This window comes from Callionymus lyra, chromosome 1 (assembly GCF_982586985.1).
Source record: "Callionymus lyra chromosome 1, fCalLyr1.hap1.1, whole genome shotgun sequence".
In the NCBI taxonomy this organism is placed as follows: domain Eukaryota; kingdom Metazoa; phylum Chordata; class Actinopteri; order Syngnathiformes; family Callionymidae; genus Callionymus; species Callionymus lyra.
Genome location: NC_141818.1, coordinates 55,564,910 through 55,581,743, shown reverse-complemented (window position 1 = coordinate 55,581,743; position 16,834 = coordinate 55,564,910). Strand labels below are relative to the sequence as shown.

The window sequence follows — 16,834 nt, the reverse complement described above, 5'->3', positions numbered from 1 at the left end:
AGTTACACACATGTAGTTACACACATGTAGTTACACACATGTAGTTACACACATGTAGTTACACACATGTAGTTACACACATGTAGCTACACACATGTAGTTACACACATGTAGTTACACACATGTAGTTACACACATGTAGTTACACACATGTAGTTACACACATGTAGTTACACACATGTAGTTACACACATGTAGTTACACACATGTAGTTACACACATGTAGCTACACACATGTAGTTACACACATGTAGTTACACACATGTAGTTACACACATGAAGTTACACACATGTAGTTACACACATGTAGTTACACACATGTAGTTACACACATGTAGCTACACACATGAAGTTACACACATGTAGTTACACACATGAAGTTACACACATGTAGTTACACACATGTAGCTACACACATGTAGTTACACACATGTAGTTACACACATGTAGTTACACACATGTAGTTACACACATGTAGTTACACACATGAAGTTACACACATGAAGTTACACACATGTAGTTACACACATGTAGTTACACACATGTAGTTACACACATGTAGTTACACACATGAAGTTACACACATGTAGTTACACACATGTAGTTACACACATGTAGTTACACACATGTGGTTACACACATGTGGTTACACACATGTGGTTACACACATGTAGTTACACACATGTGGTTACACACATGTAGTTACACACATGTAGCTACACACATGTAGTTACACACATGTAGTTACACACATGTAGTTACACACATGTAGTTACACACATGAGGTTACACACATGTAGTTACACACATGTAGTTACACACATGTAGTTACACACATGAAGTTACACACATGTAGTTACACACATGTAGTTACACACATGTAGTTACACACATGTAGCTACACACATGAAGTTACACACATGTAGTTACACACATGTAGTTACACACATGTAGTTACACACATGTAGTTACACACATGTAGTTACACACATGTAGTAACACACATGTAGTTACACACATGTGGTTACACACATGTGGTTACACACATGTGGTTACACACATGAGGTTACACACATGAAGTTACACACATGTAGTTACACACATGTGGTTACACACATGTGGTTACACACATGAGGTTACACACATGAAGTTACACACATGTAGTTACACACATGTAGTTACACACATGAGGTTACACACATGTAGTTACACACATGTAGTTACACACATGTGGTTACACACATGTGGTTACACACATGAGGTTACACACATGAAGTTACACACATGTAGTTACACACATGTAGTTACACACATGAGGTTACACACATGAAGTTACACACATGAAGTTACACACATGTAGTTACACGCTTGAAGTTACACACGCTTGAAGTTACACACATGAAGTTATCACTTAATTTAAGTTACACACACACACATGTTCACACACACACACGCACATGTACACACACACACACACGTACACACACGCAAACACACACACACACACATACACAAACACATACAAACATACACACATACAAACATACACACATACACACACACACACATGTACACACACACACACACATAAACACACACACACATACAAACATACACATGTACACATACACACACACACACAAATATTTGTAAAAGTATTTCTTCTTCTGACCTTTGACCCCTGAGGTTCAACATGAAGGTCAAATATTGACCCTCTTCTCCGTATCAATACAGTTGATGACACGTGTGTTGATGACATCATAGTTCCAGACGAGGTCAAAGATCAAATCATCGAGTGTTTGATTGACACGAGTCTCTGTGATTGACAGCTGGAGATTCAACCTCTGACCCGTCAGCCCGTGTACGGCCTGAGAGTGGGCGGCGAGTACGAGGTGCGTGTTCGCTCCAGGATGCACGCCTTCGTCAAGTTCGGACGCTTCAGCGAGTCCGTGTTCGTGCACGTGACGCGCACGTTCACAGGTGTGACATGTGTGACAGGTTTGTCAGGTGTGACAGGTGTGACAGGTGTGACAGGTTTGTCAGGTGTGACAGGTTTGTCAGGTGTGACAGGTGTGTCAGGTGTGACAGGTGTGTAAGGTGTGACAGGTGTGTCAGGTGTGACAGGTGTGACAGGTGTGTCAGGTGTGACAGGTGTGTCAGGTGTGTCAGGTGAATGTTCAAAGGTGTGACAGGTGTGTCAGGTGTGACAGGTTTGTCAGGTGTGACAGGTGTGTCAGGTGTGACAGGTGTGACAGGTGTGTCAGGTGTGACAGGTGTGACAGGTGTGTCAGGTGTGACAGGTGTGACAGGTGTGTAAGGTGTGACAGGTGTGTCAGGTGTGACAGGTGTGTCAGGTGTGACAGGTGTGACAGGTGTGTAAGGTGTGACAGGTGTGTCAGGTGAATGTTCACAGGTGTTACAGGTGAATGTTCACAGGTGTGACAGGTGTGACAGGTGTGACAGGTTTGTCAGGTGTGACAGGTGTGTCAGGTGTGACAGGTGTGACAGGTGTGTCAGGTGTGACAGGTGTGTCAGGTGTGACAGGTGTGACAGGTGTGTAAGGTGTGACAGGTGTGTCAGGTGTGACAGGTGTGACAGGTGTGTAAGGTGTGACAGGTGTGTCAGGTGTGACAGGTGTGTCAAGTGTGACAGGTGTGACAGGTGTGTAAGGTGTGACAGGTGTGTCAGGTGAATGTTCACAGGTGTTACAGGTGAATGTTCACAGGTGTGACAGGTGTGACAGGTGAATGTTCACAGGTGTTACAGGTGAATGTTCACAGGTGTGACAGGTGAATGTTCACAGGTGTTACAGGTGAATGTTCACAGGTGTTACAGGTGAATGTTCACAGGTGTGACAGGTGAATGTTCACAGGTGTTACAGGTGAATGTTCACAGGTGTTACAGGTGTGACAGGTGAATGTTCACAGGTGTTACAGGTGAATGTTCACAGGTGTGACAGGTGAATGTTCACAGGTGTTACAGGTGAATGTTCACAGGTGTGACAGGTGAATGTTCACAGGTGTGACAGGTGAATGTTCACAGGTGTGACAGGTGTGTCAGGTGTTACAGGTGAATGTTCACAGGTGTGTCAGGTGTGTCAGGTGTTACAGGTGTGACAGGTGTGACAGGTGTGACAGGTGAACACGACACACACGACAACGACTTGAAACTTTATTCATTATTTCAGACTCTTCAGCCGCGATCATCGTGACCTTTGGCCTCCTCGCTGTCCTCGTGCTTGTCATGTTGGTCCTTGTTACACAACAACACAGGTCGACACACACCTGTACACACACACGCTTGTACACACACATGCTTGTACACACACACACACACACACACACACACACACACACACACACACACACACACACACACACACACACACACACACACACACACGCTTGTACACACACATGCTTGTACACACACACACACACACACACATCATACACACACACACACACACACTCACACACACACACACTCACACACACACACACACACACACACACACACCCTCTCACACACACACACATACACTCTCACACACACACACACTCTCACACACACACATACACTCTCACACACACACACTCACGCACACACCCTCACACACACACATACACTCACACACTCACACACACACTCACACATACACACACATACACACACATACACTCACACACACACACACACACACTCACACACACACACACACACTCACACACACACACACATACACTCACACACATACACTCACACACACTCACACACATCATACACACACACACACACACACTCACACACACACACACACACACACACACACACACACACACACACACACACACACACACACTCACACTAACTCTCTATCATGTCACAGGTTAATGTTACTTCTATTACCTCCTGTTCCTGCTCCGAAGATCAAAGGCATCGACTCAGAGATGTTGAAGGTAAAACTATTATATACACACATGTAACTACACACATGTAACTACACACATGTAACTACACACATGTAACTACACACATGTAACTACACACATGTAACTACACGCGTGTAACTACACACATGTAACTACACACATGTAACTACACACATGTAACTACACGCGTGTAACTACACGCATGTAACTACACACATGTAACTACACGCATGTAACTACACGCATGTAACTACACACATGTAACTACACACATGTAACTACACACATGTAACTACACGCATGTAACTACACACATGTAACTACACACATGTAACTACACACATGTAACTACACACATGTAACTACACACATGTAACTACACACATGTAACTACACGCATGTAACTACACACATGTAACTACACACATGTAACTACACGCATGTAACTACACGCATGTAACTACACGCATGTAACTACACGCATGTAACTACACGCATGTAACTACACGCATGTAACTACACGCATGTAACTACACACATGTAACTACACACATGTAACTACACACATGTAACTACACACATGTAACTACACGCATGTAACTACACACATGTAACTACACGCATGTAACTACACGCATGTAACTACACACATGTAACTACACACATGTAACTACACACATGTAACTACACACATGTAACTACACACATGTAACTACACGCATGTAACTACACACATGTAACTACACACATGTAACTACACACATGTAACTACACACATGTAACTACACGCATGTAACTACACACATGTAACTACACGCATGTAACTACACGCATGTAACTACACACATGTAGTTACACACATGTAACTACACGCATGTAACTACACACATGTAACTACACGCATGCAACTACACGCATGTAACTACACGCATGTAACTACACGCATGTAACTACACACATGTAACTACACACATGTAACTACACACATGTAACTACACATATGTAACTACACACATGTAACTACACACATGTAACTACACACATGTAACTACACACATGTAACTACACGCATGTAACTACACACATGTAACTACACATATGTAACTACACGCATGTAACTACACACATGTAACTACACACATGTAACTACACATATGTTCATGTAACTACACACATGTAACTACACACATGTAACTACACGCATGTAACTACACACATGTAACTACACACATGTAACTACACACATGTAACTACACACATGTAACTACACGCATGCAACTACACGCATGTAACTACACACATGTAACTACACGCATGTAACTACACACATGTAACTACATACATGTAACTACACACATGTAACTACACACATGTAACTACACACATGTAACTACACGCATGCAACTACACGCATGCAACTACACACATGTAACTACACGCATGTAACTACACACATGTTCATGTAACTACACACATGTAACTACACGCATGTAACTACACACATGTAACTACACACATGTTCATGTAACTACACACATGTAACTACACACATGTAACTACACGCATGTAACTACACACATGTAACTACACACATGTAACTACACATATGTTCATGTAACTACACACATGTAACTACACGCATGTAACTACACACATGTTCATGTAACTACACACATGTAACTACACACATGTAACTACACACATGTTATAAGTACACACATCAACACATGTAGTAAGTACACACATCAACACATGTTATAAGTACACACATCAACACATGTTATAAGTACACACATCAACACATGTTATAAGTACACACATCAACACAACATGTTGTAAGTACACACATCAACACAACATGTTGTAAGTACACACATCAACACAACATGTTGTAAGTACACACATCAACACAACATGTTATAAGTACACACATCAACACAACATGTCGTAAGTACACACATCAACACAACATGTCGTAAGTACACACATCAACACAACATGTTGTAAGTACACACATCAACACAACATGTTGTAAGTACACACATCAACACAACATGTTGTAAGTACACACATCAACACAACATGTTGTAAGTACACACATCAACACAACATGTTATAAGTACACACATCAACACAACATGTTATAAGTACACACATCAACACAACATGTCGTAAGTACACACATCAACACAACATGTCGTAAGTACACACATCAACACAACATGTCATAAGTACACACATCAACACAATATGTCGTAAGTACACACATCAACACAACATGTCATAAGTACACACATCAACACAACATGTCGTAAGTACACACATCAACACAACATGTTGTAAGTACACACATCAACACAACATGTTGTAAGTACACACATCAACACAACATGTTGTAAGTACACACATCAACATAACATGTTGTAAGTACACACATCAACACAATATGTTGTAAGTACACACATCAACACAACATGTTGTAAGTACACACATCAACACAACATGTTGTAAGTACACACATCAACACAACATGTTGTAAGTACACACATCAACACAACATGTTGTAAGTACACACATCAACACAACATGTTATAAGTACACACATCAACACAACATGTCGTAAGTACACACATCAACACAACATGTCGTAAGTACACACATCAACACAACATGTTGTAAGTACACACATCAACACAACATGTTGTAAGTACACACATCAACACAACATGTTGTAAGTACACACATCAACACAACATGTTGTAAGTACACACATCAACACAACATGTTATAAGTACACACATCAACACAACATGTTATAAGTACACACATCAACACAACATGTCGTAAGTACACACATCAACACAACATGTCGTAAGTACACACATCAACACAACATGTCATAAGTACACACATCAACACAATATGTCGTAAGTACACACATCAACACAACATGTCATAAGTACACACATCAACACAACATGTCGTAAGTACACACATCAACACAACATGTTGTAAGTACACACATCAACACAACATGTTGTAAGTACACACATCAACACAACATGTTGTAAGTACACACATCAACATAACATGTTGTAAGTACACACATCAACACAATATGTTGTAAGTACACACATCAACACAACATGTTGTAAGTACACACATCAACACAACATGTTGTAAGTACACACATCAACACAACATGTCGTAAGTACACACATCAACACAACATGTCGTAAGTACACACATCAACACAACATGTCGTAAGTACACACATCAACACAATATGTTGTAAGTACACACATCAACACAACATGTTGTAAGTACACACATCAACACAACATGTCGTAAGTACACACATCAACACAATATGTTGTAAGTACACACATCAACACAACATGTTGTAAGTACACACATCAACACAACATGTTGTAAGTACACACATCAACACAACATGTTGTAAGTACACACATCAACACAATATGTTGTAAGTACACACATCAACACAACATGTTGTAAGTACACACATCAACACAACATGTCGTAAGTGCACACATCAACACAATATGTTGTAAGTACACACATCAACACAACATGTCGTAAGTACACACATCAACACAACATGTTGTAAGTACACACATCAACACAACATGTCGTAAGTACACACATCAACACAACATGTTGTAAGTACACACATCAACACAACATGTCGTAAGTACACACATCAACACAATATGTTGTAAGTACACACATCAACACAACATGTTGTAAGTACACACATCAACACAACATGTCATAAGTACACACATCAACACAACATGTCATAAGTACACACATCAACACAACATGTCGTAAGTACACACATCAACACAACATGTCGTAAGTACACACATCAACACAACATGTTGTAAGTACACACATCAACACAACATGTCATAAGTACACACATCAACACAACATGTCATAAGTACACACATCAACACAACATGTCATAAGTACACACATCAACACAACATGTCATAAGTACACACATCAACACAACATGTCATAAGTACACACATCAACACAACATGTCGTAAGTACACACATCAACACAACATTGTGTCTCCAGAAAGGACACCTGGACGAGCTGAACCATGTGCTCAGCGGGGGGGGGATGGGCGCTCTGTCCTCCTACAGCTTCTTCTCTGACGAGTCGTGGGTCGAGTTCATCGAAGTGGATCTGGACGAACCTGACGCGCCGCAGAAGAACAGCTCAGACACACACAAGCTTCTTTCTCAGCCTGTCAATCAACCCGTCGGCTGCTCCAACTCCAGCAGGTCAGAGTCGCACACTGTCAGACAAACTACACAACAGGGTTGTGTTGTTGTTGTTGTTGTTGTTGTTGTTGTTGTTGTTGTTGTTTATGTCATCAATAGTTTCATGTTTTACTCTTGAGTGACAGAATCAATCATTGATGAGTTTATTGAACATGAAGTTGATTCAACGACGTGAAGAAATAATGTTGGTTTAGTGAGTTTATGAGTTCACTGAGAGGGAGTGAGACTCACACACTGAGTTCACTGAGAGGGAGTGAGACTCACACACTGAGTTCACTGAGAGGGAGTGAGACTCACACACTGAGTTCACTGAGAGGGAGTGAGACTCACACACTGAGTTCACTGAGAGGGAGTGAGACTCACACACTGAGTTCACTGAGAGGGAGTGAGACTCACACACTGAGTTCACTGAGAGGGAGTGAGACTCACACACTGAGTTCACTGAGAGGGAGTGAGACTCACACACTGAGTTCACTGGGAGGGAGTGAGACTCACACACTGAGTTCACTGAGAGGGAGTGAGACTCACACACTGAGTTCACTGAGAGGGAGTGAGACTCACACACTGAGTTCACTGAGAGGGAGTGAGACTCACACACTGAGTTCACTGAGAGGGAGTGAGACTCACACACTGAGTTCACTGGGAGGGAGTGAGACTCACACACTGAGTTCACTGAGAGGGAGTGAGACTCACACACTGAGTTCACTGAGAGGGAGTGAGACTCACACACTGAGTTCACTGGGAGGGAGTGAGACTCACACACTGAGTTCACTGGGAGGGAGTGAGACTCACACACTGAGTTCACTGAGAGGGAGTGAGACTCACACACTGAGTTCACTGGGAGGGAGTGAGACTCACACACTGAGTTCACTGAGAGGGAGTGAGACTCACACACTGAGTTCACTGGGAGGGAGTGAGACTCACACACTGAGTTCACTGAGAGGGAGTGAGACTCACACACTGAGTTCACTGAGAGGGAGTGAGACTCACACACTGAGTTCACTGAGAGGGAGTGAGACTCACACACTGAGTTCACTGAGAGGGAGTGAGACTCACACACTGAGTTCACTGAGAGGGAGTGAGACTCACACACTGAGTTCACTGAGAGGGAGTGAGACTCACACACTGAGTTCACTGAGAGGGAGTGAGACTCACACACTGAGTTCACTGGGAGGGAGTGAGACTCACACACTGAGTTCACTGAGAGGGAGTGAGACTCACACACTGAGTTCACTGGGAGGGAGTGAGACTCACACACTGAGTTCACTGAGAGGGAGTGAGACTCACACACTGAGTTCACTGAGAGGGAGTGAGACTCACACACTGAGTTCACTGAGAGGGAGTGAGACTCACACACTGAGTTCACTGAGAGGGAGTGAGACTCACACACTGAGTTCACTGAGAGGGAGTGAGACTCACACACTGAGTTCACTGAGAGGGAGTGAGACTCACACACTGAGTTCACTGGGAGGGAGTGAGACTCACACACTGAGTTCACTGAGAGGGAGTGAGACTCACACACTGAGTTCACTGGGAGGGAGTGAGACTCACACACTGAGTTCACTGAGAGGGAGTGAGACTCACACACTGAGTTCACTGAGAGGGAGTGAGACTCACACACTGAGTTCACTGAGAGGGAGTGAGACTCACACACTGAGTTCACTGAGAGGGAGTGAGACTCACACACTGAGTTCACTGGGAGGGAGTGAGACTCACACACTGAGTTCACTGAGAGGGAGTGAGACTCACACACTGAGTTCACTGGGAGGGAGTGAGACTCACACACTGAGTTCACTGGGAGGGAGTGAGACTCACACACTGAGTTCACTGGGAGGGAGTGAGACTCACACACTGAGTTCACTGGGAGGGAGTGAGACTCACACACTGAGTTCACTGAGAGGGAGTGAGACTCACACACTGAGTTCACTGGGAGGGAGTGAGACTCACACACTGAGTTCACTGGGAGGGAGTGAGACTCACACACCAAAACATCAACAAGAAAAATGTGAAGAATCTTTCAGATGTTTGTGGAACTAAATATTCAACATTTATTTATCATTAGTTTCTAATAACAATAATAATAATAATTATAGTAATAATAATAATAATAGTAATAATAATAATAATAATAGTAACAATGATAATAATAATGATAATAATGATAACAATGATAATAATGACAATAATAATAATAATAATAATGATCATAATAAAGGTAATAATAACAATAATAATAATAATAACAAGGATAATAATAATAATAATAATAATAATACAATAATAATACAACAATAATAATAATAATAATAACAATAATAATAATAATGATAATAATAAAGATAATAATAACAATAATAATAATAATAACAAGGATAATAATAATAATAATACAATAATAATAATAATGATAATAATAAAGATAATAATAACAATAATAAAAATAATAATATAATAATAATAATAACAAGGATAATAACAACAATAATAATAATAATAATAATAATAACAAGGATAATAACAACAATAATAATAATTAATTATGATACACTTTCTCTTCAGACTTTCGTTAAACTGTTTCTCCTTCAGTTTTCCCAGCACAGACTCGGGTCGGGCCAGCTGCTACGACCCGGATCTGCCGGACCAGGACTCGCTCATGGCCACGCTGCTGCCGGGCCAGTCCCAGGACCCGCCTCCTGAGCTGGACCAGGCTCTGTCCGGGCCTCAGACGTGGGTCGACACAGACTTCTACGCCCAGGTCAGCAACGTGATGCCCTCGGGCGGCGTGGTTCTGTCTCCGGGCCAGCAGCTGCGGGTCCAGGAGGAGAAGGTCCAGAAGGGAGGTCCGGGTGAGAAGAACTCTCTTCAGCTGATGGTCCACGGCTCCTCGGACGACGTGTCCGACCATCAGGACCAGGACTGTGCGCAGGGCTCGGTGCCGGACTACACGGTGGTGCAGGAGGTGGACGCTCAGAACAGTCTGCTGCTGAACCCCCCGCCCGTCCAGGCCCCGCCCCCTCGCCCCGACCAGCCAACCAAGAGCCTGATGCCGGTGGGTTACGTGACCCCCGAGGTTCTCGGGAACATCTCGCCCTGAAGACGTTTGTTGAGTTCAGACGAGAAACAAAAACATTCTGAAGCTTTTCTTGTTGGAGGTGGATCGACTCGTCAGCCTGGGATCAGTTCTTAAGGATTATTGTGGATCGACTCGTCAGCCTGGGATCAGTTCTTAAGGATTATTGTGGATCGACTCGTCAGCCTGGGATCAGTTCTTAAGGATTATTGTGGATCGACTCGTCAGCCTGGGATCAGTTCTTAAGGATTATTGTGGATCGACTCGTCAGCCTGAGATCAGTTCTTAAGGATTATTGTGGATCGACTCGTCAGCCTGAGATCAGATCTTAATTCTTTACATATGGATCGACTCGTCAGCCTGAGATCAGTTCTTAAGGATTATTGTGGATCGACTCGTCAGCCTGAGATCAGATCTTAATTCTTTACATATGGATCGACTCGTCAGCCTGAGATCAGTTCTCAAGGGTTTACATGTGGATCGACTCGTCAGCCTGAGATCAGTTCTCAAGGGTTTACATGTGGATCGACTCGTCAGCCTGTGATCAGTTCTCAAGGGTTTACATGTGAATCGACTCGTCAGCCTGAGATCAGTTCTTAAGGGTTTACATGTGGATCGACTCGTCAGCCTCAGATCAGATCTTAATTCTTTACATATGGATCGACTCGTCAGCCTGAGATCAGTTCTTAAGGGTTTACATGTGGATCGACTCGTCAGCCTGAGATCAGTTCTCAAGGGTTTACATTTGAATCGACTCGTCAGCCTGAGATCAGTTCTTAAGGGTTTACATGTGGATCGACTCGTCAGCCTGAGATCAGTTCTTAAGGGTTTACATATGGATCGACTCGTCAGCCTGAGATCAGTTCTTAAGGGTTTACATATGGATCGACTCGTCAGCCTGAGATCAGTTCTTAAGGGTTTACATGTGGATCGACTCGTCAGCCTGAGATCAGTTCTTAAGGGTTTACATTTGAATCGACTCGTCAGCCTGAGATCAGTTCTTAAGGGTTTACATGTGGATCGACTCGTCAGCCTGAGATCAGTTCTTAAGGGTTTACATATGGATCGACTCGTCAGCCTGAGATCAGTTCTTAAGGGTTTACATATGGATCGACTCATCAGCCTGAGATTAGTTCTCAAGGGTTTACATTTGAATCGACTCGTCAGCCTGAGATCAGTTCTTGAGGGTTTACATATGGATCGACTCGTCAGCCTGAGATCAGTTCTTAAGTCTACACGAGGATCGACTCGTCAGCCTGAGATCAGTTCTTAAGGGTTTACATATGGATCGACTCGTCAGCCTGAGATCAGTTCTTAAGGGTTTACATATGGATCGACTCGTCAGCCTGAGATCAGTTCTTAAGGGTTTACATTTGAATCGACTCGTCAGCCTGAGATCAGTTCTTAAGGGTTTACATATGGATCGACTCGTCAGCCTGAGATCAGTTCTTAAGGGTTTACATTTGAATCGACTCGTCAGCCTGAGATCAGTTCTTAAGTCTACTCGAGGATCGACTCGTCAGCCTGAGATCAGTTCTTAAGGGTTTACATTTGAATCGACTCGTCAGCCTGAGATCAGTTCTTAAGGGTTTACATATGGATCGACTCGTCAGCCTGAGATCAGTTCTTAAGGGTTTACATATGGATCGACTCGTCAGCCTGAGATCAGTTCTCAAGTCTACTCGAGGATCGACTCGTCAGCCTGAGACAAACGACTCGAGTGATTCTTCAGTTCAAAGCTTTAAGAAAAGTAAAGAAGTTAAAGTTTTTATTATAGTTTTATTCTCAATAAATGTATTTAGTTTGAGTTTTTAAGTTATAAACCTTGGAGTCACGATAAATAAATAAATAATTTAATATTGTCATCAAAACTAAACCTTTGAATTTTATTATTAAACAAGTATTTTGTAAACAAAGAAGAAAAACAAGTTATTTTTGGATGAATTCTCGAAAACAAGAGAATAAAAGTTTTAAAGCAGGAAACAAAGAAAAAACTTCAGTTCAAAGATAAAAAGTTTTTCTCAATAAAATATTAAATGAATTTCAAGTTGTTTTAGAAGAAAATATTTTGCATCAATAAAAGTGTTTTATTAAAGATATATTTTTATACAGTCGAGGGAGAAACGATGCTCAAGGGTCACAGAGGGTCGAACTACAGGTCATAGGTCACAAGACTTTCATTGGTTTAAACTCGTGGTCATGTGATCAGTAGATGTTGCTTCACGTGTTTTTCTACTCGACGTGATTCATCTTCATCATCATCATCATCTTCATCTTCTTCATCATCATCATCATCATCTTCATCTTCATCATCTTCTTCATCATCATCGTCATCACCATCATCATCTTCATCATCTTCATCTTCTTCATCATCATCTTCATCATCATCTTCATCTTCTTCATCATCATCTTCATCTTCTTCATCATCATCTTCATCATCTTCATCTTCTTCATCATCATCTTCATCATCATCTTCATCTTCTTCATCATCATCTTCATCTTCTTCATCATCATCTTCATCATCATCTTCATCTTCTTCATCATCATCTTCATCATCATCATCTTCATCATCATCTTCATCTTCTTCATCATCATCTTCTTCATCTTCTTCATCATCATCATCTTCATCTTCATCATCATCATCATCCTCTTCATCATCATCATCATCATCATCATCATCATCATCATCATCATCATCATCTTCTTCATCATCTTCATCATCATCTTCATCATCATCATCATCCTCTTCATCTTCATCATCATCAGTGAAACAAAGGTTGTGGGTTCGAGTCCAGCATCTGCTTCACTCGTCTATGTTGTTGTTCTTCTCGTGGTCATAATGTTTTACCTTCTTGTTGTTGTGTTGGTGTGAGTTCTTTGACTTGATTTGTGGGTCTCTGGTGGAGAGTTGTGCGTCCGGAGGGGAAATGTTGTCGAGCGATAATTGAATCAAGAGACTCGCAGCTCAGGACGTCACAGGTAATTACCCAGAAGCCTTTGCTCCCCTGGATTGATCTTCAATTACGCCGACGCTCGTTGACCTCAGAGGCGTTTGTTGGACCAGAGTTCGTCTGAACACGATCACCCCGAAACTAAAGGTCACGTTCAACTGAAACATCAACACAATGTTTAAAAAATAAACTTTTGTAAAACGTGTTTCTTGTTGTTTTATCTTTTTATTCATGTTTTCTTTAGTTTGGGTAAATATTAGATGAATTCATATTTATTCTCACATCCTTCTCGAACAAATGCAGAGGATTTCTTAGATACAAGTGCATTTAACGAGTATAATTATACAATAAGAACGTTAAAGTCTTTTATGTCTTATTAAACGTGATATTAGCAACAAACGCGTCATCACTTCAAGATGATCCTGCAGCGCCCTCTGCCGGCGCGAGCCTGAAACTGACGTTTATTCACAAACTCTTAGCATTTGTTAGCTTCGCTGCTAGCAGACGTAAGTACGTCACAGTGACGTCACTTATTGTAACAACAAATGGTTTAAATCGAACCGATGGTTTGAGCTCAAAGTAAGCGTTTGTTTTACAACATAAATAATACATGTTGTTGTCATATCAGTGAAGTAGAACAAATGTATTTTTATTAAATCAACCCCAGTGTATCATGGGAAGTGTGTGTGTTGATATATTTCATGTGTAGATCATTAGATGAATAATTAACATTGTTGGAGATAAAAACTGTTGGTTCAAGACTCTCAGGTACTTGTTTTAGACTCTGGTCCCAGAAAACTTTACTTTCTCCTGATCATTGATGTCTTTACTATTATAATTACAGTGTAATTACTATTATACCTACAGTGTAATTACTATTATACTTACAGTGTTATTACTATTATACCTACAGTGTAATTACTATTATACTTACAGTGTTATTACTATTATACTTACAGTGTAGTTACTATTATACTTACAGTGTAATTACTATTATACCTACAGTGTAATTACTATTATACTTACAGTGTTATTACTATTATACTTACAGTGTAGTTACTATTATACTTACAGTGTTATTACTATTATAATTACAGTGTAATTACTATTATACCTACAGTGTAATTACTATTATACCTACAGTGTAATTACTATTATACTTACAGTGTTATTACTATTATACTTACAGTGTAGTTACTATTATACTTACAGTGTTATTACTATTATAATTACAGTGTAATTACTATTATACCTACAGTGTAATTACTATTATACTTACAGTGTTATTACTATTATACTTACAGTGTAGTTACTATTATACTTACAGTGTTATTACTATTATAATTACAGTGTAATTACTATTATACCTACAGTGTAATTACTATTATACCTACAGTGTAATTACTATTATACTTACAGTGTTATTACTATTATACTTACAGTGTAGTTACTATTATACTTACAGTGTTATTACTATTATAATTACAGTGTAATTACTATTATACCTACAGTGTAATTACTATTATACCTACAGTGTAATTACTATTATACTTACAGTGTTATTACTATTATACTTACAGTGTAGTTACTATTATACTTATAGTGTAGTTACTATTATACTTACAGTGTAATTACTATTATACTTACAGTATAATGACTATTATACTTACAGTGTAATTACTATTATACTTACAATGTAGTTCCTATTATACTTACAGTGTAATTACTAATAATAAGTAATAAGTAAGTTAAGTAATAATAGTAATAACAGTAATAACAGTAATAATAGTAATAACAGTAATAATAGTAATAATAGTAATAACAGTAATAATAGTAATAATAGTAATAATAGTAATAACAGTAATAATAGTAATAAAAGTAATAATAGTAATAACAGTAATAATAGTAATAACAGTAATAATAGTAATAATAGTAATAACAGTAATACTAGTAATAATAGTAATAATAGTAATAACAGTAATAAAAGTAATAATAGTAATAACAGTAATAATAGTAATACAGTAATAATAGTAATAACAGTAATAACAGTAATAATAGTAATAACAGTAATAATAGTAATAACAGTAATAACAGTAATAATAGTAATAACAGTAATAATAGTAATAACAGTAATAATAGTAATAATAGTAATAACAGTAATAATAGTAATAACAGTAATAATAGTAATAATAGTAATAACAGTAATAATAGTAATAACAGTAATAACAATAATAATAGTAATAACAGTAATAACAATAATAATAGTAATAACAGTAATAATAGTAATAATAGTAATAACAGTAATAATAGTAATAACAGTAATAATAGTAATAATAGTAATAACAGTAATAACAGTAATAATAGTAATAACAGTAATAACAGTAATAATAGTAATAATAGTAATAACAGTAATAACAGTAATAACAGTAATAATAGTAATAACAGTAATAACAGTAATAACAGTAATAATAGTAATAACAGTAATCATAGTAATAACAGTAATAATAGTAATAATAGTAATAACAGTAATAATAGTAATAACAGTAATAATAGTAATAACA

At 39.4% G+C, this 16,834-nt stretch overlaps 1 protein-coding gene across 3 annotated transcripts in view; it reads left to right on the top strand.

The window, feature by feature from the left end:
* Nucleotides 1-14,478, top strand: part of ghra (growth hormone receptor a) — a 191,421-nt gene extending 176,943 nt beyond the window's left edge. For all 3 annotated transcript variants that reach the window (XM_087779121.1, XM_087779113.1, XM_087779124.1), the window contains 5 exons: nucleotides 1,830-1,980; nucleotides 3,188-3,272; nucleotides 3,890-3,959; nucleotides 8,044-8,252; nucleotides 10,839-14,478. In XM_087779121.1, the coding sequence (XP_087635247.1) occupies nucleotides 1,830-1,980; nucleotides 3,188-3,272; nucleotides 3,890-3,959; nucleotides 8,044-8,252; nucleotides 10,839-11,346 (1,023 nt within the window). In that variant the 3' untranslated portion in view covers nucleotides 11,347-14,478. The remainder of the gene's footprint in view (nucleotides 1-1,829; nucleotides 1,981-3,187; nucleotides 3,273-3,889; nucleotides 3,960-8,043; nucleotides 8,253-10,838) is intronic.
* Nucleotides 14,479-16,834: the final 2,356 nt, after the last annotated feature.